We start from the raw sequence: 23,325 nt of genomic DNA, 5'->3' as shown, positions 1-23,325 counted from the left end.
TTTCATTTGAAGGCCATGGCAACAGTTCTTTCCCTTTTCAAACATTCCTTTGTAGGTTTGGTGATCTGGTGTTTTTGAGATCATTATCCTTTTGCTCAACCCATTTTTTGCTGTCAGACAGATAGCCTCACATTTGACTGCATAATAATTTAGTATAAAGATGAGTTTATGATCAGTGCAATAACTGTGAGGTGTCCAGATCCTGTGGATGCAAAACAAGCCCAAATCATCATGCCACCACCACCGTGCTAGACAGCTGGCATAAGATATTTATGCTTCTATGCTGTGTTTCATTTTCAGCAAAAGTGACACTGTGCATCGTGGCAAAACATCTCATTTCACTTTTGTCCTCTCTGTCCAAAGGACATTGTTACAGAGGTTTTGTGGTTTGTTCTAATGCAACTTTGTGAAGCTAGCTGTGCTGCCATGTTTTTCTTTTTGTTTGTTTGTTTTATTTAGAGAGAGAGGGGAGAGGCTTTGTCTAAGTATGCTGTCTTGAACTTTAACATTTAACATGCTAACTGAGACCAGTAGAGTCTGAGATGTAGCTTTTAGGGTTTTGTTTCTCTGAAAATTGCATTGTCTGACCTTGGGATGAATTTGCTGGGACATCCACTCATGGGACAATTGGGACATGTTGTTAATGCACACATGAAGGCTCCAGACCAGCAAACTGCTAACATTTCTGCTTTTATAGAGGTCCTGAAAGGTGCTGATGCGTCAAGTCTATTTGATCATCAGCACCTGGCTGCTGCTTAACCTCTTATTTCCTATAGAAGTAGTAAGGGTGGACCTAGGGGTGGACAGTAAGGGTAGCTCAGAGCACTGCTGCGCCAACATGTAGCTACACAGAGCGACTCTAGATATTTAAGAGTATCTTCAAAGAGTGTGGATCTTATTTCTGGGTGGGTGGAATTAGTGTGTTTGGATTATTATTGGGAATCTGTTTCATTACTGAGATGTGCTCTGTTATACTATTACATACTATGCATATTTGAATTAAGAGTTATTTGTGTAATTAACCTGTTCCATTAAAATATACTGTAGCTACTTGTACCACACCCAGTCTGCAGAGAGGATGTCAGGCTGTTCCACCTCTGGAGCTTTTGCAACATCATAGTATTAAAGTGTAACATTTTTTTTCTTCAGTGTCGGAGTATGTGTGGGGACAGCTGCATAAACTCATTTATACTGTATGTTTCCTGATTGCTATTTTCAGAACCCCGAGTCAGACGGGGTTTCCTAGTCTTGTGGTGAAAATGCGTTCGTGCGTGTGTGTGTGTGGCTAATGAAGGACGGCTTCAAAAGGAGGAGCGACATCTGTTGTATTTTTTGGGATTTCCTGGAAATTTCATATATTGAATTGCCTTCCCTGTAGCTGGCCTTCCAGCTTGGGCACTACAGATTTTATTAGACATGTGTAATCTGTTATTTGCACTAGATATGACAACTCTCCACTTCTCCCTTCAAACTGTACAAGTCAGTCAGGCACCCACAATGTAGAGCATGAGTACAATACCCCTGCTAGCTTTGGTCTGGTAAAAGTTGAGTAAAGTTAATTCAAAAGTGGTCGTGTCCTGTTTAGAAAAGAGAGATGAAGGTAAAAAAAAAAAAGACCATAAGACAATAGACTGTTGCCCATCCATAGCATAACTTCCTCTGTACAGCGTTTCCTGCAGTGTGTCTCCTCTAGTAAAGATAGTAAAAAGACATCTTTGTTTTCATATATATGTGTGTGTGTGTGTGTGTGTGTGTGTGTGTGTGTGTGTGTGTGTGTGTGTGTGTGTGGAGTAAAAAGGAAACATTGCTGTGACATGTTTATTTCTTCCTGAGGGTTGCTGTAAGGTGCAAACGGCAACATAAACAGACTCGGGAGTGAGGAATTCTTCCCTGCATTGATCGTTAACTCTCCAACTGTAATCTTAATAATGCGTTGAATGATTTGGTGGTAAAATATTCATGTAGGGCTTAGCTCTTCTCCCTTTCAGTCACATCCCACTGGGCCTTGTGGAACATAAATGTTTAGAAACAAAGTTATAATTGCGTCATGATCAGCTTATCAGCTTATAGTTCACCTGTAGTCCAATGTAAAAGGAATGGCTTTTACCGTTTTATTCTTTTTTTATTTTAAAGCTCTTTAAAGGTACTAAGTGGTGTAAGAAAAAAACCACATGAGCACGAGTGATCCCCTCGACTAAATGATGTTTGTGTTTGCAGTCGTAACCAGCTGGGCTCCCTGCCGGCCTGCCTGTGCGGTTTACCTCTGAGAGTCCTCAATGCCAGCAACAACAAGCTGGTCAGCCTGCCCGAGACCATTGGACAACTGCAGAGCCTCATGGAGCTGGTAAGGCTGTTTTACCACTTGTGTCACTGTGTTGGATTATTCCTGTGCCACTCAGGAGTGAGTAATAATATTTCTATTTTTGTAATTCTTTGTCTGTATGTGAATATCTTATGCCCCAGTTGTGCTGCTCACTGCTTTTATCCCAGTCTGGAGAGGATTTATGGCTTATTTTTTTTAGCCCTTCTTCAGTAAGCTTTATGTGTCACATGAAATTTAGGGACATACGTGGTCACTCTCTTTTTATATTTCCTTGGCTCATTCTGATTTTAGATTTTTATCTTTTTTTCTGAAAAAAGATACAAATCAGATCAGATCGTCGATTCTGTGCCCCTGAGTAGTGCCCACTCAGGGTCAGAGAGGAGTTTAAGTATCTCGGGGTCTTGTTCACGGCTGAGGGGAGAGCAGAGCAGGAGATCGCCAGATGGATTGGGACATTGGCTGTAGATGCTGTACTGTTCTGTTGTGGTGAGGAGAACTGAAGCTGTTGATTTACCAGTTGATCTACGTCCCTACCCTCACCTACAGCCACAAGCTCGGAGTAGTGAATGAAAGAACGAGATCACGGATACAGGCAGCAAAATCTGAAGGGTTGCTGGGCTGTCTGTTAGAGAAAGGCTGAAGAGTTCATTTATTCGCGAGGGGCTCAGAGTAGAGTCGCTACTCCACACATCAAAACAAGCCAGCTGACATGGTTCATGGATCTGACTAGGATGCCTCCTAGGTTGAGGCCCTGGGGTAGAACCAGGACATGATGGAGAGATTATATCTCTCTGTTGGGGTGGGCACGCCTCAGTGTTCTCCCTGATAAGCTGGAGAGAGGGAGGTTTTGGCTTCTCTGCTTAGAGTGCTGCTCCCAGGACCCTGCCTTGGATAAGCAGAAGAAATGAAATGGAATTTTCTTCTTAAACTCATAATAAGACATTTATTTTTTACTTTTTCCTCCACAACAGCATCTCTTATTCTAAATCAAACAAGTCTCACAATAAAGTGCTGTATAATATATAAAACTGAAAGTGATCAGCGGGATATTTCACTTTATCCAGTAGTGGTGGTGGTTCTGCTGTGATTAGCTCATTCACAATGTGCGTGATGCTGACCGACCTGATCTGATTGGGTCAAACTTGTGAACAGAGTGAATTTTTACAAGGACTGACAGAGCTATGCAAACAAGGAAACAGCAGATGGCAGCACTGGCAGATTGCTGCCTATGGTGTTAGCATTGTGATGAGGAAGATATTTGCGTGACCCATTACACTGTCCATTTAGTTTCAGAGGAGAGTCAGTATGCCACAATGATGCTGTTTTAGCTCTTTACATGGAATATTGCTGGTAGGCAAAACAATCACATTGCTTGTTAGCACTCCTGTGCAGGGAGCAGAGGCTAATGAGAATGACAGAGTCCTCATCCTGGCCCGTTAGCAGAAAACGGTCTAGTTCTGGTCAGCAGCAGGACAATCGGGGCAAATCATCACTTTCAGTCTTTTTAGGGTGAAAATGAAATAAGCTAAAGTGTCGTGAGCCAAGCCTGACTCTAAACTAAAGCCCCGCCCACATATAAAGTGATTAGCTCATCGCACATTGTCTCTTCTAATTTATTCCCACTCCTTCATATGTCAGTCAGGAGTAGGGATGGGTATCGTTTAGGTTTTATCCGATACCAGTACCAAACCGGTACTTTTGAAACGGTGCCGGTGCTTAAACGGTGCTCAAACCGGTGCATAAAGAATGGAGAACACACACTTTGTCCAAAAACCTCTCATGTTTAGCTGTTTTTTTGTAAAAAGATAACAATGTTAGCCTTTTCTGCAGCTATAGGGCATATACGGTATCACTCTTGGCTGGAAGCAGTGCTTAAACAATGGAAACAACACAAACTTTGTCCAAAAACTTCTCATGTTTAACTGTTTTCCACTTTTTCTTTGGTCATTTTAGCCTTTTTGGCCAGGGTGAAGTTAGTATCTGCCATTAAACAAGAAGACAGCCGCATGTACGACGGTGTTTGCTAGTTCACCTTACATGCGTTAATTTAATAACGTGGTTAGCCTACTCAACGTAAATTACACACGAACAACATTAAGCTACTCACGCAGAGAAGAACGGCTGCTGCTGCCATCATCATCCGTCATCATTTCTGCTACACTGGCAGGGCTAGGGGCCAGGACTCTACTCTTGGAGTTTTTGGGGCATGTTGCTAACTCCAGGTCCGATAACAGGAAACCCACCCGCAGTAGATGTGCACGGTGTGAGGTCTCGCAGCAAGCTATCAAATACGGAGCATTTCTTGGCTTTTAAAAAAACGCTATGTGTCACCAGGTTTCATCAGATTCGAGGTGTTACCTCCTTTGCACAGTATCATCTTAAAGCACTTGTTGCAGGCTGCTGAGTTTGCATCTTTTGCTGTGAAGTACAGCCAGACTTTGACCGCTTCGCCTTGGGCATTTTTAATCTGTAGCTCTGCTCTAAAAGAACGTACGTACCTGAGCCCGCCTACTATCGTCGGAAACGTAAAATGATTGGCTCGAATCCAAAGTGTATCACATCTCAGAAAAAAAAAGCACCGAAATAAAGCAACGAAATGTGCGCTGCTTTTCGGTCTGGTTACTACCGTTTATGTCAGAACCGGTGCCTTCATGGCACCGGATACCGGTACCCATCCCTAGTCAGGAGTATCCTTCACTTCAGCTAAAAGCAGCTACTGGCTGCTCAAACAAATCTGAGATAACTCAGAACCTGGAAGCTTCCCATTGCTTACTGTTATTTCACTTCTTGTCAGTATGAGTTTAATTCTTTGTGCTCAGGCAACTACATCACTGCTCTCACCTCTTCTTTATACCTGGACTCTGTATATGTGTGTGATATGGTTTTAAAGTCTTATTGCTTATTAACTTTCCAGCAGCGTCCTCTCAGCATGAAAACCCAGCTCGACTTTGCACCATCTGCTCAGCTGTGATGTGTGCTCCCGTGCTGCCGAGAGCATTTCAAACAATTACTAATCATAAATATTAACCGCTCACTCCCCTCGTTTCTGTTTTTGTCCTCTGCAGGACATCAGCTGCAACGAGATCACAGCTCTTCCTCGTCACATCGGCAGACTCAAAGCTCTGCGCGAGCTAAACGTGCGCCGAAACCTTCTCTGCGTCCTGCCAGAAGGTGAGTGCCTTTTTTTCCCCCCAGTATAAGGCAAATTGCAGTGTCCTGTCTTTCTTGATGACTTTCAGAAAGTAAAGGCTTTCAGCTCTCTGTGTCCTAAAGACTGGTGAATTTTGGTTGGAAATCTTTGTGTTGACTTTAGGTGTGTAATTAAGGTGATTTATGTTCCCTTTAGGCAGCGTTTAAGCCTTTTAATTTCACTTTTCTTTTGATCCCACCTTACCTCTACACCTTACAGAAGCCTATTGTGCACTCCGTGCTGTGACTCGAGGATCGGAAAGTCAAGTCTCATTTAGAGTGAAACTCAGAAATGGAATAATCTCTTCTATATGCAAGACTGGGAGGTGCATCTGAGACCACAGAGTCCTCTGCGTGCACTGCCACACCCATCCTTGGGCCTAAAAATATACTTAACCCTCAGTGTGACCGAGGAGTGACCTCCAGCCCAAAAGGTCTGAAATAAGTCAGTGACACAGAGATGAGCGACAGCCACAAAGCTCTGGTGCTCATCTAGTGAGACAACGCCCAGTCTGACTAACTGATAGGCTGGAGAGAGACTGGCTTTTACATGGCGGGCAGCCATTTATAAACACCAGAACAACTCCGGATCTGCATGTAAGGCCAGTATCAGTACCCAAATACAATCTGACTACAGTATTTTTTTTTTAAGTTAGGGCCTGAGCTTATAGCTGTTTTAGTTATTAATGGGTCTGTTGATCTTTTTTTCCTGTTTTGTAGTCAATATAGTCAAGATATTAAAAAAAATCATCAGTTTCTGTCTTCATTGTCAGTTGTCCAGCATGTGGATAGTCTGATAAACAGAGTAGAGACATGGAGTCAGGCCAGCAGATAGTTGATCAGAATGATAAACAACAGCAACTCCAATCGCTTTGGATTTGTTGCTCCAGTTTCCTGAATTGTTACATATCCCCATCCCCTCACCTTTATGACCATCTCCTGGATTGATTGATGAGCTTTGAACTGGTTCAGAAGCTTAGTACCGCGGTGCTGGGGGGAGGGGGGCTTAAACCAGGCAGACTGGACGGCAGCCCCGACAAAGGGAGGGATGTTGTTTTTGATTTAATATCTGTTGAACTTGTGCAGCTCTGGAGAGTCCCTGAGATAAGACCACCATGACTGCTGAGGGCTTTTTAAAGGTCGGCCAAGCTCAGGGTGGCAATAGCATAAAGTCAGAGAGTCAGACTCTAACCAGAAGGTCAGAGCTGGTAGGAAAAATGATCTTTAAAGCCAGAATTATCATGGCAGCAGCAGTAGCTTTGGTTAGCAGCATAATGCATCAAGTCTGCAATGGAGCAGACTGGTCTCGTCAATCCTTTATGCATTTCATATTCCTTCCAGTGCCATCAGAGGAGGCTTCTGCAAGTTTGTACCTCAATAAGTAATAAGTCATCTAATAATGCTATTAGCAGATATTTATCAACACAGTTTGTACAACAGTATGTCAAACCCAGAAAGAAGAAAACATGGATGGTCTTGTAAAAATTTAGTAATAAAAAAAATCTGCATTGTGAAAAGAACTACGAGCCATGTCTGAAATCTTCATCTAGTCTCTAGCCTGAGTGAGGCCCAAAGTGTAACATCTAAAGTAAATCAGCAGTTATCGTGTTTTATTTCAGGCACAGCTACTTTGCAGATTTCTCATCAGACAGCCGCAGTTCACTAAGACCAGGAAAATGGTTCATATAAGCCCAGTTCTCTGATCTCCAGACCTGTGAGGTGGTGTGCAACAGTCAGATTCGATGCTGTGCATATCTGAACATATGTAAACAGACTGCTAGATAACTTGTGGCCTCAGTTCTTTTAAAGCTTTCTGTTTATTGTTCCTTTAAAAAAGATTTAGGAGTAATTTGCAAGTGAACTATAATTCAGAATATCCAGTTTTTGTATACCGTTGCAGGTTAAAAACTTTGTGAACCCTAGTATATTTTGTTTATATTTCAGCACAAGATCTAGAACTTCAGATTTTGAGTCCAGTCCTACGAGTAGATGAAGGGAACGCAGTGAAAAGAGAATTTGTAGTTTGTACCTTTTATAGGAATTGTCTCCGCTGCTGTCATGATTGGCCTGCTACTGTTGTTTTTTTGGTTTTAAAGTCAGATGGCTTTATAATAAAATTGTTAGAGCACTATAGATGAAATTTACACATTTGTCCTGAGTGACCTCAAGGCATAAGGGAACATATGTTTATGCATAATATAGTCGAGTACTGTATAGAGAATATTTTTATCCAGTAACCAGAGGAATGCTTTCTGGTGTCACCGCTCACACCATCACATGTGCTTAGCTGACATTATTACCGCCTACACGTGGTTTTAATTATGAGAAACTGTCTAAAAACTCTGTAATGATCATGCTGTCAAAATTGATGGGTTCCTGAGCTACGCATCATTAGCAGTCTGCAGGATATGGTTCCCCCATTGGTTTCTGCCCACAAACCCAAACATCCGTCTGAGGATCTGTAAACACACACATACACTCACATTGAGAATTTCTTTTGGACATCTTACACAGGGAAAGAAGGCAAATAAGAACAATGCCTTTGGTGGACCAGGAGTCCGGAAAGTTTATACATTTCTTGTATATGACTGTTTGCCAGTCTAGGTAAATGCACCATTGAAAACCTTCACAGTTTATCCTCAGCTAAAGAGTTTCAAAGAAAGTTTAATTATATAACCGCAAAGACTTAGAAAAGATAGAGAGATAAATTGCTTCACAGTGAGAAATATAATGCCTTTTTAAAATTTAGATGAGCTTACAGTGAGTCTGGTAATAAATTCCAAATCACGTAATATTAGGTAGACCCAAGCAGCTGGGAAAAAACAGGCACTGGATAACATTAGCAAGCTAGTAGTGTGAGTGCAGTTCAGGGTAAGTTTTAGATCTGTGTTAACCTTTTGAAAAAATTATTCTGTGTTTCTCTGTTTCCCATTTTTATGCTATGCGCAAAGAAACAGTTTGATATTTTGAAAAATGCATTTGTTCCCTTACATTCATTGCAATTCTCGCTTTCTAAAAAATTACATTCTAAATCGACTAATTGTAGATTTAGGCGCAAAGACCTCAATAACTGAGCTAAATATCATTAGCTCAGTTAAAGCTAACATTGTGAGTGCAGTTGAAGTGAGCTTCAAGGTCTCCCAGGTTCCTATTATTATAATAAGGTTGTGTACTTGGAAGCTAGCTTCAAGGTTGAGTTTATGGGCATAAATGACCATGCCCATAAACTCAACAGTAGAGTGCTTACAGCAGTCAAAAATGAAATCCATACCTGTACACTTCTTTAGGATTGGAAGTGTTTTTGCAACCACAGCTATTGCAATCTAGTGCCATACAAATAAGGCATGCAGCTTTAAGGCACCTCAGCATTGGCTTCATTTATCTGCCCACAGAAGCTACGTTCATCTGTTATACTGTCTATGGTACCACCATAAGGGGGTGGGGGGTGGATGGTGTTATGTCCAGTTGGATCTCATGGTAGCAGTGTTGTATCACTGTTCCAGTGTCTAAAGCCCAATACCGTGGGAAGAAATACAGAAATACATAGAGAAATGTACTGTGTTTAGTTTAAAAGCTGGTTCCAAAGCTTGCTGCAACCTGGAATCTGTAATCAAGCGTGTGGTCAACCTCTTCATCTAACTTGTTAACATATTGGGTACTCTATGAAGGTGTGCACGCTTGTATATTGACTCTACAGAACTCTTTAAACATAAAACAGGCACTTTTGTTAAATTACAGCTTAGTCACTCCAATAAAATGCTGTGTAAGAGAGGCGTTCCAGGTTTTCCAGGTTATTTTGGATTTAATGAGGAATAAAGTTCACATGAAGAGAAACAGTTTGACTCTGGGCTGCTAACAATTACAAACCTAGTCTGAAAATAACAACAAGAGCTGCATTGTTTTATCTGGTGGGAAACATGTTGGTGGTTTTACCCATGTGAAAGTGTAAGTGTGTGTAGTCTACTTGAGATCAACTAAATCAGCAGCAGGGTTTTTTTTTTTCACTGTCACTAAACAAGCTGCTGGTATCGGTCTATTTTAAAATCAAGTTGTGTGTGTGCTGAAGCCTCTTATTGTAGTGTTATGGAAAACACCTGAATATCTGTAATTCTATGCAAATCACTGAAGCGTGTGCATGTCAGCAAAAACTAGATAATGCATGTTTTTCCCATGTCCCACACCTGACTTACCTGGGCAGGTGGTATGGTCTATGCAGCTGATGCAGGAGAGCGGGCCTCTTGCTCTGACCATTTTATATTTTAATAAATGCCACTTTTTCAATATTCCTGCCCAAATATGTTGTTCTTTAGCATCTATTTTAAGAATTCCTGGTTCAAAATAACAAGAATTCACTCATTTCAGCCTGGTTAAGGTTGCAGGTTGATGCAATTTTTCTCATCGGTGCCATCAGAGAGAGGTCTAAGCAGTCCAAAATTAATTCTGCAACAAGAAAATTCACGAAGAGCTATCTTCAGACGCAAGAAAAGAACAAAGTGTTCTGGCAGAGATCATCCGACCTCCACAGATCTCACCACCATGGAGTCAGTCTGGATTACATGAAAACAGAAGACACTGAGACGCGCCTAAGTTCTCCAAAAGTGATTTTCCACTCGCTGTTCCAGGAACATTAATTTCCCCCCCAAAAAAACTAATGTTCTGGAACTTTCCGGGGAGTGAAAGTTCATCCAGCACATTGTGATTAGCATTTTCACAGCAGGGGTAAAGTCCTGGGAAGATTAAATCCATTAGTTTGCTGGCATTTCAAAGGTGCAGTTTGTCTCAAATTTTGAATGTTGTCCACTGCAAAAATCAACCAAAAGGGTCAGACTTTAAACCTCCTGGGTACCATTTGGGTTACTGTTGGGCATAAACTAAAAGGAAAACAAGCATGGTTTGGGTAAAAAAAAAAAAAAAATCACTACAGGGTCGATAACCCTGAAGTTTTCTGCTGAGATGTAATACTGCTGAGATGTTGCATTGTATATCACACAAGCCAAATCAAAACAAATCTGCTCGCTCTGAAGGAGCAGATAACCAGAGCTGTTTGCCTGATGTTTGTGCGTTTGTGTCTTCCTACAGACCTGGCTGCTCTTCCTCTGGTGAAGTTCGATTTCTCCTGTAACAAAGTGTCCACCATCCCAGTGTGTTACAGGAAGATGAAACAGCTCCAGACTCTCCAGTTAGAAAACAATCCACTGCAGAGTCCACCCGCACAGGTACATAGACACACACACACACTTTTGTCTTAATGTACTTTATATCTTCCACTATTCTTTGTGTCTGAGTCATGAGTCGACATAAATTCTTGGTGTACATCTCTGAAAATTAAACCTACTTTTTTTTTTTAGATACCATCCTAATATAAGAAACAGACATTCAGAATAAATTATTTATATTTTTAAATGTATCATTTCAGCTTAATGTTCCTGCACAGGGCTATTATCTGACCATTGCGGCAATCATCATGATCATAGCAGCATAGCAGCAGTATTGCAATAGGTAGTATAAAACTATGTACCTGCTTTTGGAAATGTTAAGCACGAGCAGCTGCAAGAGCTAAAAAAAGACACAAGTGACTCAGCAGTCTTTGTGAATAAAGGCTGAAATGATGTTGAAAACAAAGCAAAGCTGGACTTTTACTTGATGCTGATTTGAGTCCTTTTTCCTCCCATTATTCAGATCTGTATAAAGGGCAAAGTTCACATATTCAAGTATCTGAGCATTGAGGCGTGTCGCAGCGAGAAGATGCCTGACTCTCTCTACCTGCCTGTCATGGGGCGAATCAACTTATCAAGGCCCACCACTGGCAGGTCAGTTACCGTGGTATCACACAGCTGGGGGGGATTATCATCTCTTCATTATCAGCGTCTGCTGTTGTAGTGCAGTTAGACTGTACGTCTTTAACAACGTTCTGGTGTCGAAATGTCAATTCTTTATCATTAAAGTGAATAGGATCGCTAGAGGTTATGTAGCAATGCAATTTTTGTTCTGTTTTTTCATTAATGGTATTCTGGGTGAAAATAACAGAGCAAGATGTTGAGTCTATTTTGACTTGTGATGGCAGTGTTGCCTCATTGTTCCAGTACCTAAAACCAGACACAGTGATAGAATTGGATCTGTTTGGCTTCTTGTCCAAGTAGCATGATGATACTGCAGCTGGTGATGGTTTTAGTTTCAAAGCTAAATGATGGGTTTCAAAACTAGCATGGGTTGTATACATTTAAAAATAAATAAAAAAGTGATATGTGTCCACTAAATATTTGCAGGGTTTAACTTTTTTTCCTTGAGTCACCTCAAAAAAATCTGGTTAGGCTCAGTCTGCAGTTTACCTCAGCTGTCAATGCTGCGTGAGAAGTATCCGCTTCTATTTATTATGCAGGAGACTGTAAAACTTTGTGAAAAGGGGTCTGATGAGTCAGTAAAGCTCACTTCTCTGTGATCACAGTGATATTGGTGTGAGTTTTTGAGGATATCCTGAACTTTTCTGTCAGTATGCGTTGCATGGTGTTGGTGAAAATTTCATTGAAGTGAGGCTAACATTGTTGGACTCCGAGGCTTAGCAAATAAACTCTTGTACGATGTGAGAATATAAAAACTGTTTATCAGAGGGAAAGCGTTATTTTTAGGACACTTGACTCTGGCATTAGTAGGTGTGACGTTAGCTTAAAGCTATTGTTGTGTAGCCAGCTTGTTCTTAGCTTTAAGGTTAGGAAGGAGAGGATGGACTTTGATCTGGATGTATGTCTCTTTTCTTCGTGGTTTTGCTTCTTTGGTAAAACACAGGTATGATCTTTTATATCTTGAGTCTGAAGGTGCTGACACAAATTAAAATTTGTCTACGAGTTCTCTTCTCTTTTGGTGTACTAAGTTTATGAGAATGCATCATTTTGTCCTAAGAAATAATTACACACTAATTAATTTATATTTATGATTACTACTGACATGGCATAATAGAATAGAATAATCCTTTAATTGTCCCTCAAGAGGAAATTTGGGTGTGCCAGCAGCAAGAAAAAGCTATAATTTGACCCAGTTGTAAAATCATGAACTTTTGAAGCTTTTTCTTTTTTTGGTTCACATCTGAACTGTATTCCCAGTCCTGGAAATACTCAGTTTTATTGAGTATTAGTGTGCAGGATGCATCCACATCCCGCTCCATTATTTGTTTCTAGAAAGGTTTAGGACATTTGAGAAAACTAGCAAACAGAGAAAACATTTGAGACATTTGTTTCAAATTTTTGTGACTTTCAGGTTATTTATGAATGCTGTCAGTTGTTTTAAGCTTTGGACCGCCAAGATAGTTGCCAGAAGCAGATTACGTCACCCCAGGGCCATTATTTTGTATGGTTTTAACAACATTACACGTAGACAGAAACTGTCTGTGATCTGAGCTTGCTCAGTTTCTCAGCCTGTAGCCAAATCCTCCATTAGTCAGCTGAAACTGATCCTTCCTCCAGCTCCCGGCTGGGTAGCAGTGACAGACTGCCATCATACTGAAAAGTTTGTCCAAAATCTCATCACCGGTGTGTGAGATGTTCTCTGTGACTGATGAATAAAGGAATGGGGAGTGAATACAGGAAGAAAACATTTAAGTAGACAAAGGAATGAAAGACTACAGTCCTTGAATGATGACACCTAGTAAGGACATACAAAAAAGGACTGCACATATCTGAGGGACAAAAGAAAGAATTGTTGAAGCAGTCAGAGAAATGGGTTGATGGACTGCACAAAGTGATACAAAGAAAAGAAAAAGAAGTGAGCTAAACAGAGTGAATAACAATACAAAAAGGAAGCAATGTAAAAAGAAAAAAAATGACAGATGAAACAATGGTAGGAATACAAACTAACAAACAAATAACCCCTGCAGTGCTGGCCACCTATAAACAGCCAAATCTTTTGCACAGTGCCACTAATACTTATGGCAGCACAGGAACAAGCTCTGAGCACAAGATCCATATCACACCAGGTAAGACCCAAGGTGCAGGCTGTGTAAAGATGCCCCAGAGACAATCCAGCACATAACAGCAGGTTGCAACATGCTATCAGGCAGAACATACATAGAACGCCATAACCAAGTGGCCAGCATAGTATACAGAAACATCTGTGCCAAGTATGGCCTGGAGATCTTGAGGTCTATATATATATATATATATATATATATATATATATATATATATATATATATATATATATATATATATATATATATATATATATATATATATATGTAAGAGCCTTCATCAGGAACTCAATGGGGATGTGGCGTACAACACTAGAGGCCAACTCCAAGCCCATAGCACAAGTCACCATCAAGTGCGGGATCTACCAAGGAGATGCTCTGTCCCCACTGCTGTTCTGGATAGGCCTGAACCTCCTCAGTGAGATCATTAACAAGACTGGCTACGGATACCGACTACGAAACGGAGCGGTTGTCAGCCACCTCCTGTACATGGATGACATCAAGCTGTATGCCAAGAGTGAACGAGACATCGATTCACTGATCCACACTACCAGGCTATACAGCAATGACATTGGAATGTCGTTCGGACTGGAGAAGTGTAGTCGGATGGTAACAAAGAGAGGGAAGGTAGTCAGAACTGAGGGGATTGAATTACCAGAAGGCAACATTGCAGACATAGAGGACAGTTACAAGTACCTGGGGATCCCGCAGGCAAATGGGAACCATGAAGAGGCCGCTAGGAAAGCTGCAACCACCAAGTACCTGCAGAGGGTCAGGCAAGTCCTGAGGAGTCAGCTGAACGGTAAGAACAAGATCCGGGCCATCAACACCTACGCCCTGCCCGTGATCAGGTACCCTGCTGGGGTAATAGGCTGGCCAAAGGAGGAGATAGAAGCCACTGACATAAAGACAAGAAAGCTCCTGACCATGCATGGAGGGTTTCACCCCAAGTCCAGCACCCTGAGGCTGTACGCTAAGCGGAAGGAAGGAGGCCGGGGACTGGTGAGTGTCAGCACCACAGTCCAGACAAGAAACATCCACAAATACATCACGAAGATGGCCCCAACTGACAGCGTGCTCAGTGGATACCTCAGGCAGCAGAAACCCAAGAAAGAGGAGGAAGGCGAGGAACCATCATGGAAGGACAGGCCCCTGCACGGTATGTACCATCGGCAGATAGAGGAGGTGGCTGATATCCAGAAATCCTACCAGTGGCTGGACAAAGCTGGACTGAAAGACAGCACAGAGGCACTAATCATGGCAGCACAAGAACAAGCTCTGAGTACAAGATCCATAGAGGCTGGGGTCTATCACACCAGGCAAGACCCCAGGTGCAGGCTGTGTAAAGATGCCCCAGAGACAATCCAGCACATAACAGCAGGGTGCAAGATGCTAGCAGGCAAGGCATACATGGAACGCCATAACCAAGCGGCCGGCATAGTGTACAGGAACATCTGTGCCGAGTATAACCTGGAAGTCCCGAGGTCAAAATGGGAGATGCCCCCAAGGGTGATGGAGAATGACCGAGCTAAGATCCTGTGGGACTTCAACATACAGACGGACAAAATGGTGGTGGCTAACCAACCGGACATAGTGGTGGTAGACAAACAGAAGAAGAGGGCTGTAGTGATCGATGTAGCGGTTCCGAATGACAGCAATATCAGGAAGAAGGTGGAGAAATACCAAGGGCTCAGAGAAGAGCTCGAGAGGATGTGGGGGGTGAAGGTAACGGTGGTCCCCGTGGTAATCGGAGCACTAGGTGCGGTGACTCCCAAGCTAGGCGAGTGGCTCCAGCAGATCCCGGGAACAACATCGGAGATCTCTGTCCAGAAGAGCGCAGTCCTGGGAACAGCTAAGATACTGCGCAGGACCCTCAAGCTCCCAGGCCTCTGGTAGAGGACCCGAGCTTGAAGGATAAACCGCCCGCAGGGGCGAGATGGGTGTTTTTATATATATATATATATATATATATATATATATATGTGTGTGTGTGTGTGTGTGTGTGTGTGTGTGTATGTATGTATAAAATTAGTTCTCCTAAGTCTTCAAAGTTATTGAACAAAGAAAACCATTCTGACTCACATCAGAAAATATTCTCATTTTTATTTCCAGAAAAGTCAGTTTTGCCTGGTTACGCAAATTAGCGTTAAGGCCTTTACACACTGTTTTGAACTTATATACACACTGAAAGTGTTGTTTCTTTTGTGAGAAAATTCATCTTTTGAAAAAATGCAATGTGGAAAAAATGAAGTTGACATCAAGTGATGATGAGCTGGTCCTGATGTTTCTAAACAAGAAAAGGAAGAAACGGAGATTCTGGGTTCATCCAGTTCTCACGAGGCAGCAACAGCAAGGAGAATTTCATGGTTTGATCCAGGACTTGAAGTTTTGTCATGACCGCTTTCATACATATTTTAGGATGTTGGTGGCACAGTTTGAACTCTTGTTGGCAGAGTAGGGAACAACATCTGAGGAGGCAGAGAAATCATGTCAGACAGCCGATTGACCCGGAATCTAGCTGTGTGTCTGAGGTAAAACTGTATTATGAAACTGGAACAGTACTCACATCTACAGAGTACAGTATAGAATGAATTTATGTCATTTCATCTATCCTCCAATCCAAAGTCGGGGGATTACCAAAGGCTTTAGGATTAAGGACTTCTAGTTTGTCTAACCCAAGCGATGTAATGTCAAAAAGCGAAGGAATAGAGAATAAAATTTTTAAAAAGCTGGTGGGCAACTGGTGAGGGTTGGAGGGAAGTACAGTAAAAACAGAAATACATAGGAAATAAAAATTCTGCCTCTTCAGGTCCTTCAACACTCAGCTTCAGCTGAGTTGATGTCCGCCCACATGAAACTCTCCCAGCATGTGGGCAGGAAAAACAGTTTCTGTTCTCCTGTAGTTCACACAGACTCAACACTTACATGTGGTTTTCCTTTAGCTTTCATTCTTGTTCACGCTTTTGTCACTTGTCTTGTTGATTTCTTTGATTAAATAAACTCCACATGACACACAAGATAAAAGCATCAGCAACATCCAGGGTATGAAGGGGTGACCTAGAGGGAGAGCTGATATTGTGTGGATATAGAGTCCATACATCTAAAACGCCAGAACAGAAACCAGACTGACAAACTACAGCACTGCAACAGGTCTACTTTCTCTTTCTCTGACAGTTAGTAGTTTTCAGACTGGTTTTAAGCTCATCATTTGTGGCAGCTGTCATGCTTTCCTTTTTGGCAGATTTTTTTCCCAGTTTATTTCCGCTGTAAAGACGTTGGGAAAAGCTGTAAACTCCTTAATGCCATCAAGTTGAGGATTCTGACTTGTCTGTCTATGGGAATTAATTTGGTTTTGGAACCACCTAAAGTGTCCACTCCAGAAATAACTACCGTATATTTCGGACCGTATATAAGGCGCACCAGATTATAAGGCATAATAAGCGAAACAAAACAGTCAGATAAGTCAAACTTTACTCCACTCATTCTTCTTGCATTGATTCATTAATGTTGAATTCTCTCGCAGCTGCTCTTTTCCCATGATATTGCAGTATATTAATGACTAACCTCGTATTGTGGATGGATATTCTCAGTTGTTCTCCTGACTGAAGTTTTGTCCGTTTATAGCATCGTGCGATGTGATTGCTTTTGTTCCTAACTATCAGGAAACCTCACGTTAACTTTTATCTAGTGGAAAAACGTTAGCATTCATCCTCCAGCTTCACTGTGTTTATTTTATACTAACATAGCTGTGTCGCTAGCGATCACATAGCACATCATTATATACCAGCTAGCCCAACTTCAGTAACCCTACAAAAGTCACAGCTGTTTAGTTTTCTGTCTTCATTTATGTTGGAAGTGATAGCAGAGCTGTACGTTTTTTTTTTGTACGATTTTTTTCAGAAATCTCTCAGTCAGAACATGCTATATCATGTTTAGGGGGAAACTAGCGAGCTAACTTCCTGCTAACTTCTAACTCTGTTAAATTTAATAAATTCTATTTTCATGGATGCCTGGATGTGTTAACTTAATTGTTACACCTGGTAAAACAGCAACACTGATCATTTTATTAAAGATGAAAGAATTTAGAATTTAGTTTTTAACTCTCAGTGATGCTGCTGTGTTCGTTTGACTTTGGGACCTGAAGCGGACGGAGTTTAGGACCCAGATTACTCCGCCAGGCTCCTGACTACGGTAGCTGTAATGCTCTGACAATCCATCAAGTGGTGTGGCTTCATAGCTTACCAAAGTAATACTAAAACATTTTTTTGGCAGATTTTTGAGCGCTGTGTACTACATAAAATCGGTTCGAGGTCAGTAAGCACAATGAGAATTCATACATAAGGCACACTGTCGATTTTTGAGAAAATTAAAGGTTTTTAAATGTGCCTTATAGTGCGGAAATATGGTACCCCCCCAACCCAGTAAGTTGCTGTTTGGTTTATACATTAATACGTCAGTTTTTGGCTCCATATATTTTCAATTAATACCAGCAAACAGCACCGCTTGCTGATTGGCATTCCATCGATAATCGATCGCATTTAGATTCAGTACAGAGTTGGTGACGTCACTGATTTTATGGTAAATGAACTGGTACTTATAGTGGTTTCCATTCTAACTGAGCACTCAAAAGTGCTTTATGCTACAGCCTCACCCATTCTCACACACATTCATACAAGCACTTTTATCTCACACTGATAGATGCATCAGGGGCAACTCAGGGTTCAGTATCCTGCTCGAGGATACTTTGGCATGCAGACTAGAGGAGTGCCGAGTTGAACCACCAGTCTTTGAATTGGTAGACGAGCCGTTTTCGATTGGCTGTGTTTTCCATGCAGGGTTACTGAAATTAGACCAATCCCTGACTTTGACATTCTGGGTTATGAGTGTCTAATGTGAGCAGCCTCACTGTCTGCAGATTTACATGACGTGTTGAGTGGTAACAAGCTATGATTCTGAAAGACAGATATGCTAAAGTTCAACTTCATATTTATTTTAACAGAAATCTTCTATTCCTGCTCTATGATTTCTTCTTAGTCGTCTTCTGTCATCCTCAAATGCTTCCCATTCTTTCTTTTTCTTCTTTCACTGAAACATTATTACAAGCCATCACTCTGAATTTGTTGTTTCTCAGCTTTGTTTTTCATAAACATGCAATGCCACTTTTACTCAAAAAAGGCTGTGGATAATAAATTAGTACGCTTCTGTGAGGTGCAGTCGTTTGCCGTCTCACTCCAGAGGAAGCTGAGAACAGAGTGATGCTATTTTTAAAACTCCATTAGTACGATGACCTTAAACAGAGCTAGATAAAAATGAAACCCAGCATGGCTCCGTTTATGGTTTACCAAATGAAGAAAGAGTGCCCCGCCAAAGTAAAACAACACAGTCCAAGTTCCAGATCTGCTCACAGCATTTGCTGCTGGCGGCATATTTTTTTGGCTATTACACGAGTTTTAGTCTTTTAGTGACATGATGAGGATGCCAGGGGGTCAGAGGTCACAGAGAGATGGATGAACCCTCATTTGTCTCAGACTTAAAGTGACCTGTGTGGGCTATTATGAAACAACTGCACTTGTAGAATCATGATCAAGGAGATGAGAGGAGCGGGACTGTTGCTCACAGAAGGGTTATTAGAAAATGCTGTGTGCGTGCGTGCGTGCGTGCGTGCATGTATGTGTGAGCAATTCCAGCGCCTCATTATTGTTCAGTTGCTTGGAGACTGCCACAGGGCAGCGTTCACACGGCCAATTAAAGTTCCCCAGATGCCCTTGTATTTGACTCCTGTGTGTTTTCTAAAACACTGATTTTTAAAACCCTTTTTCAGATCTTTCCTTGATCAAATAGAGATCTGTTATGAATAAATAATAAACATAATAGAATTTGTTTGATAATGCTTTAGATTTAAATATTATACAGAGTATGACAGGTCAGTTTCTTTAAGAAAAGTCTTACAGAAAAAGTTGATTTAAACTCTATTTGAAGGCTTACACCTTATTATTATCATTATTATTATTATTATTATTATTATTTTAACTATCATATTAACCACTCAATGAGCTTGTTTATTGTTTAATATTATTTTAGGCTTCCTCTATCTGATCGCATCAAGTCGTTCTATTCATAGGCCAGAAAAAAATCACTTAACTGTCTAAGTAATGTAAAACATTAAGGAAGCTATGACTTTAAATCAATGAAGGATTAAGGATAGGAACTTCATGCCATCCATGGGGCTTAATAGAAAGCTTGGTAGTGAAAAAACATACGACACTGGATTGTTTAAGTTCCTAAATTAAATTTTACGTCCTAAGGTTCAGAAACTTTGTACATAAGTTTTTACCCCTCAGCTGTAAAAGGCTGATGGAGTATTCTTGTCACGTCAGCGGGCAGGCTGGGCGGGCAGAGTGAAAACCTAACCTAAATTTGTGAATGAGATAACTTGAGAATGAGGCAGTGTAGGAGCTTCAGATTGATACCATAGGTGTGTCTACTAAAAATCTTGAACACGTTCGAATCTCAAAGTTCAAGTTTTATGGAAATCTTGTGAACCCGATAACTCCAGAATGAGGCGAGCTTGAAATCAATAACATAGGCACGTTTACAAATCATCTCAGACTACTTTGAATCTCTGTGACATGAACCTAAAGTGAAAGGTCAAAGTTCAAGTTTTCTGAAAATCTTGTGAATGCGATAACTCGAGAAGAAGGTAACGTTCGATTTTCAAACTGATGCCATAGGGGTGTCTACATAGCAGGCTGAGCCGTACTACTGGTGGTTCAGATGGGTCTCTCTTTAGTCCTGTCACCTCAAGAATTTCTCCTCATTACACATTTGGCTGTCTTTACATGTGTAAAGTTAAAGAATGCTGAGAAGATGCATAAGCTATGAAAAATAATAAATAAATTCCTGAAAAATACTTCAGGCCTGGGAGAGGGTACATGCAGACATGCAGTACAGTGATGGAAGTGAGGATGATGAAGGCTTTACTTTGTTTGCTGTGGTCTGTGTATTTCAGTTGTAGGTTTCATTTTTAAATGTCGATTGCAGTGACGTCAAAAAAAGTTTTTAATTTAACCGGCTTACACCTGTAGATGCCCTGAAACTTTCATGACAGCAGTTAAAGGTTAAATCGAAGCAGCCAATCAGAATTTACACAGCAGTGTGAACGCAGCATGAGAAACAGAGAGGGGAGGGGGAGCATTCTCTCTCTATCTCCCTCTCTGTGTCATTGTGGCTCTCTTGCTCTTTATCTCGCCTGTGCATACACACACACACACACCTGCCTCCTGTGTGTGTGTCAGGTGTGTGACCTGTGTCTTGTGTCTGCAGTGTGGAAGACATGGAGCAGCAGAAGAAGCAGGACAGTGACTCAGGAGTCGGCAGCGACAACGGAGACAAGAGACTGTCTGCTACTGAGGTGTGTGTGTGTGTGTCTCTGCATCTGTGTGTCTGTGTGTGTGTGGGGGGGGGATTTTGTACATTTGTACCAATATGACTGTAGCATGTTCAAATATAGGTGTATAGTTATGTGTGTGTGTGTGTGTATTCATGCACAAATATGCGTTAGACACTTAATACACTCATATTTATCATCTTTACTCCTTTAATCATCATTTTCTAATCACACCAACTCATCTTTTTTTCCTCTGTAAGTCGGTGTATCTGAGTGAGTGCGGTGACATTAAAAGACGGACCCGTTTAGACGTCACTCACTTTTTCTGCAAATTGTTATTTCTTCTGTGGACTTGTGATTGTGAAAAATGGCAAAAAATGAATTGTTACATTTAACAGTAAATTGTTAAAGAGCATTGTTTAAGATGAATTATTACAAAGTTGAAATAAATGACAAATAACTGAAAATTTGAATATTTGACTTTGAATTTAAGATTCTCTGATGTGAAAATGTATTATTAAGAATTGAGCATCTTCTGGATTTGGTCTTGAAATGAACGGAGGCACTTTGGCCTCATCTTGTAATTAGGGGCAACTTAACGTTTAGTTGAAGTTATTTTCTTCATTTGAACTAATAAGCTAAACGTTTTTCTGTCTCTCATAGTCTTTATCCGTGCAGTGCAGAGGAATTTTGTAGGATTTTGTAAACTGACGTCACGTCGCATCAGTGGGAGTCAGAGCTCACCTTTTCATTTTAGAATGAACACATTTTTTCTTTGTTACTAATTCACATTTTTGGTCATTGTTGAGATAGAAAGCTGTTCAAGGCAGCAGCTAGCTCCAGGTCTGTGAAACTGAAATTTTAAACTCTAATTTGCAACTGATATGCTTTTCCTGACCCCAAACTACGAGAAAAGTAATAAACTACAGCTGAGAACTTTTACACTTTTAACGTTCATCAGTTGTTGTGTTCTTGTGTTGAGGTTGTCACAGTGTTGTTTCAGCTCTGAAGCCGTTTCATTGTTTGTTTCAGCCATCAGATGAAGACAGTCTGAGCCTTAATGTGCCAATGAGTCACATCACAGAGGAGGGAATCGGCAAAGACGACTCGAGTGAACACATCAGCTCTCTGACAGGTACACACACACACACACACACACACACACACACACACACACACACACACACACACACACACACACACACAGAGTGGGCAGCATGTGGCGATGGTAGACAAACTGTATTATGCTATCTATTGTCACCTGGTTAAACTCTCTGGACAGCCCGGATTCTTATGAATGAATAGTGTGTGCACGTGCGCTCTTATTATGCTTTGGGAGCATAAACATCATCTGGACTTGACTCCATTGAGAAAAAAGCATAACCAATTTCAGAATGCACACTTGTGCTGTGATCAGTCGATCATTTCATTTCTACATTGAGTGATTCAGTCAATGATTATGGAAAAGAGGAAAGAGTGAAGTAATCAACAGACTTGCACAATTATTATTATTTATCTGCTGCTGGATTTGGTCATGCAGCATGAAGCAGTGCTCAGCACCGTCTACAAGTCAGAAGATCCCGTACGAGCCCTGCCATGCGATGTGGTTCAGCAGTGTACAAACTGAGGGTTTAGTAGTTTTGCTTTTCTAACCTTTCAGCTGTGTGTCTAAAAGTATCTGGGCTGTTGAACTCTATTAAAGAACAGCAGCAGCTCCCCAGACACAGTTTAAATAGACTTCAATCAGCCTTAATTAGGTTAGAGCTGATGGAGGGTCACATTTACTGAACTGAGATGAGTGAAAAGAGGGCCGTCTAGGTTATTTATATTTCCAAACAAATCCTTAATCCTGGAAGAGCGTCACAAAGATGTTTTACATATTATATATATTTGAAAAATGTGTTGTTCTTAAAATAGCAGCAAGCTCCTGCTGTGGTTTTTATTATTTATTGCCAATTTTCTTGTGAAAAGTTTAGAAAATGATGAATTTTAAACAAACACAAAAAATTAGGGAAAAAATTCTCAAAAGTTTTAAGAGCTGACTTAAGGGGTGACTCACTCACCTGACCTGCTTTCCTCCAATCACTTCTTCTGCACATTCTTACCCTGCACATTCTGCCACTCGGCATCTGTCTTGGCAACGGCTCCGGGCAGATATTTGGACAGTTCTTTTGAAATCCTTGTCTAAGTGCAAGGAGAGACAGCCATAACTTGAAGTAGTGGTTCAAAGGTTTGGCAGCTTTGTCCCCGAACAAAGTTAAAGTAGCTTTCTTTTTCCTCAATTTATACTTCTGTAGTGCATGCACACAGTTTCACTGCATCTCAATCCAAAGATCATCTGCTCATCCCACCATAGGACTGAACACATTCTGTGCCAATTTATGTGATGGAGGTGTGCCTGCTGACACTCATAAATATGTTTCAGCTGTTGATTGGCTGTTTGGGGCTTTGAGGCTTGGTGCCAAA

At 41.1% G+C, this 23,325-nt stretch overlaps 1 protein-coding gene across 4 annotated transcripts in view; it reads left to right on the top strand.

Annotated features, from left to right (window-relative positions):
* Nucleotides 1-23,325, top strand: part of lrch1 (leucine-rich repeats and calponin homology (CH) domain containing 1) — a 99,986-nt gene that overhangs the window by 42,818 nt on the left and 33,843 nt on the right. For all 4 annotated transcript variants that reach the window (XM_063496673.1, XM_063496674.1, XM_063496671.1 and 1 more), the window contains exons 3-8: nt 2,218-2,344; nt 5,389-5,494; nt 10,592-10,728; nt 11,192-11,322; nt 20,796-20,883; nt 21,892-21,994. In XM_063496673.1, coding sequence (XP_063352743.1) covers nt 2,218-2,344; nt 5,389-5,494; nt 10,592-10,728; nt 11,192-11,322; nt 20,796-20,883; nt 21,892-21,994 — 692 coding nt within the window. The remainder of the gene's footprint in view (nt 1-2,217; nt 2,345-5,388; nt 5,495-10,591; nt 10,729-11,191; nt 11,323-20,795; nt 20,884-21,891; nt 21,995-23,325) is intronic.

The sequence above is a fragment of the Pelmatolapia mariae genome, linkage group LG16_19 (genome assembly GCF_036321145.2).
Source record: "Pelmatolapia mariae isolate MD_Pm_ZW linkage group LG16_19, Pm_UMD_F_2, whole genome shotgun sequence".
Classification (NCBI taxonomy): Eukaryota; Metazoa; Chordata; class Actinopteri; order Cichliformes; family Cichlidae; genus Pelmatolapia; species Pelmatolapia mariae.
Note: the sequence above shows the minus strand (reverse complement) of the source record. Positions and strands in the feature narration are given on the sequence as shown.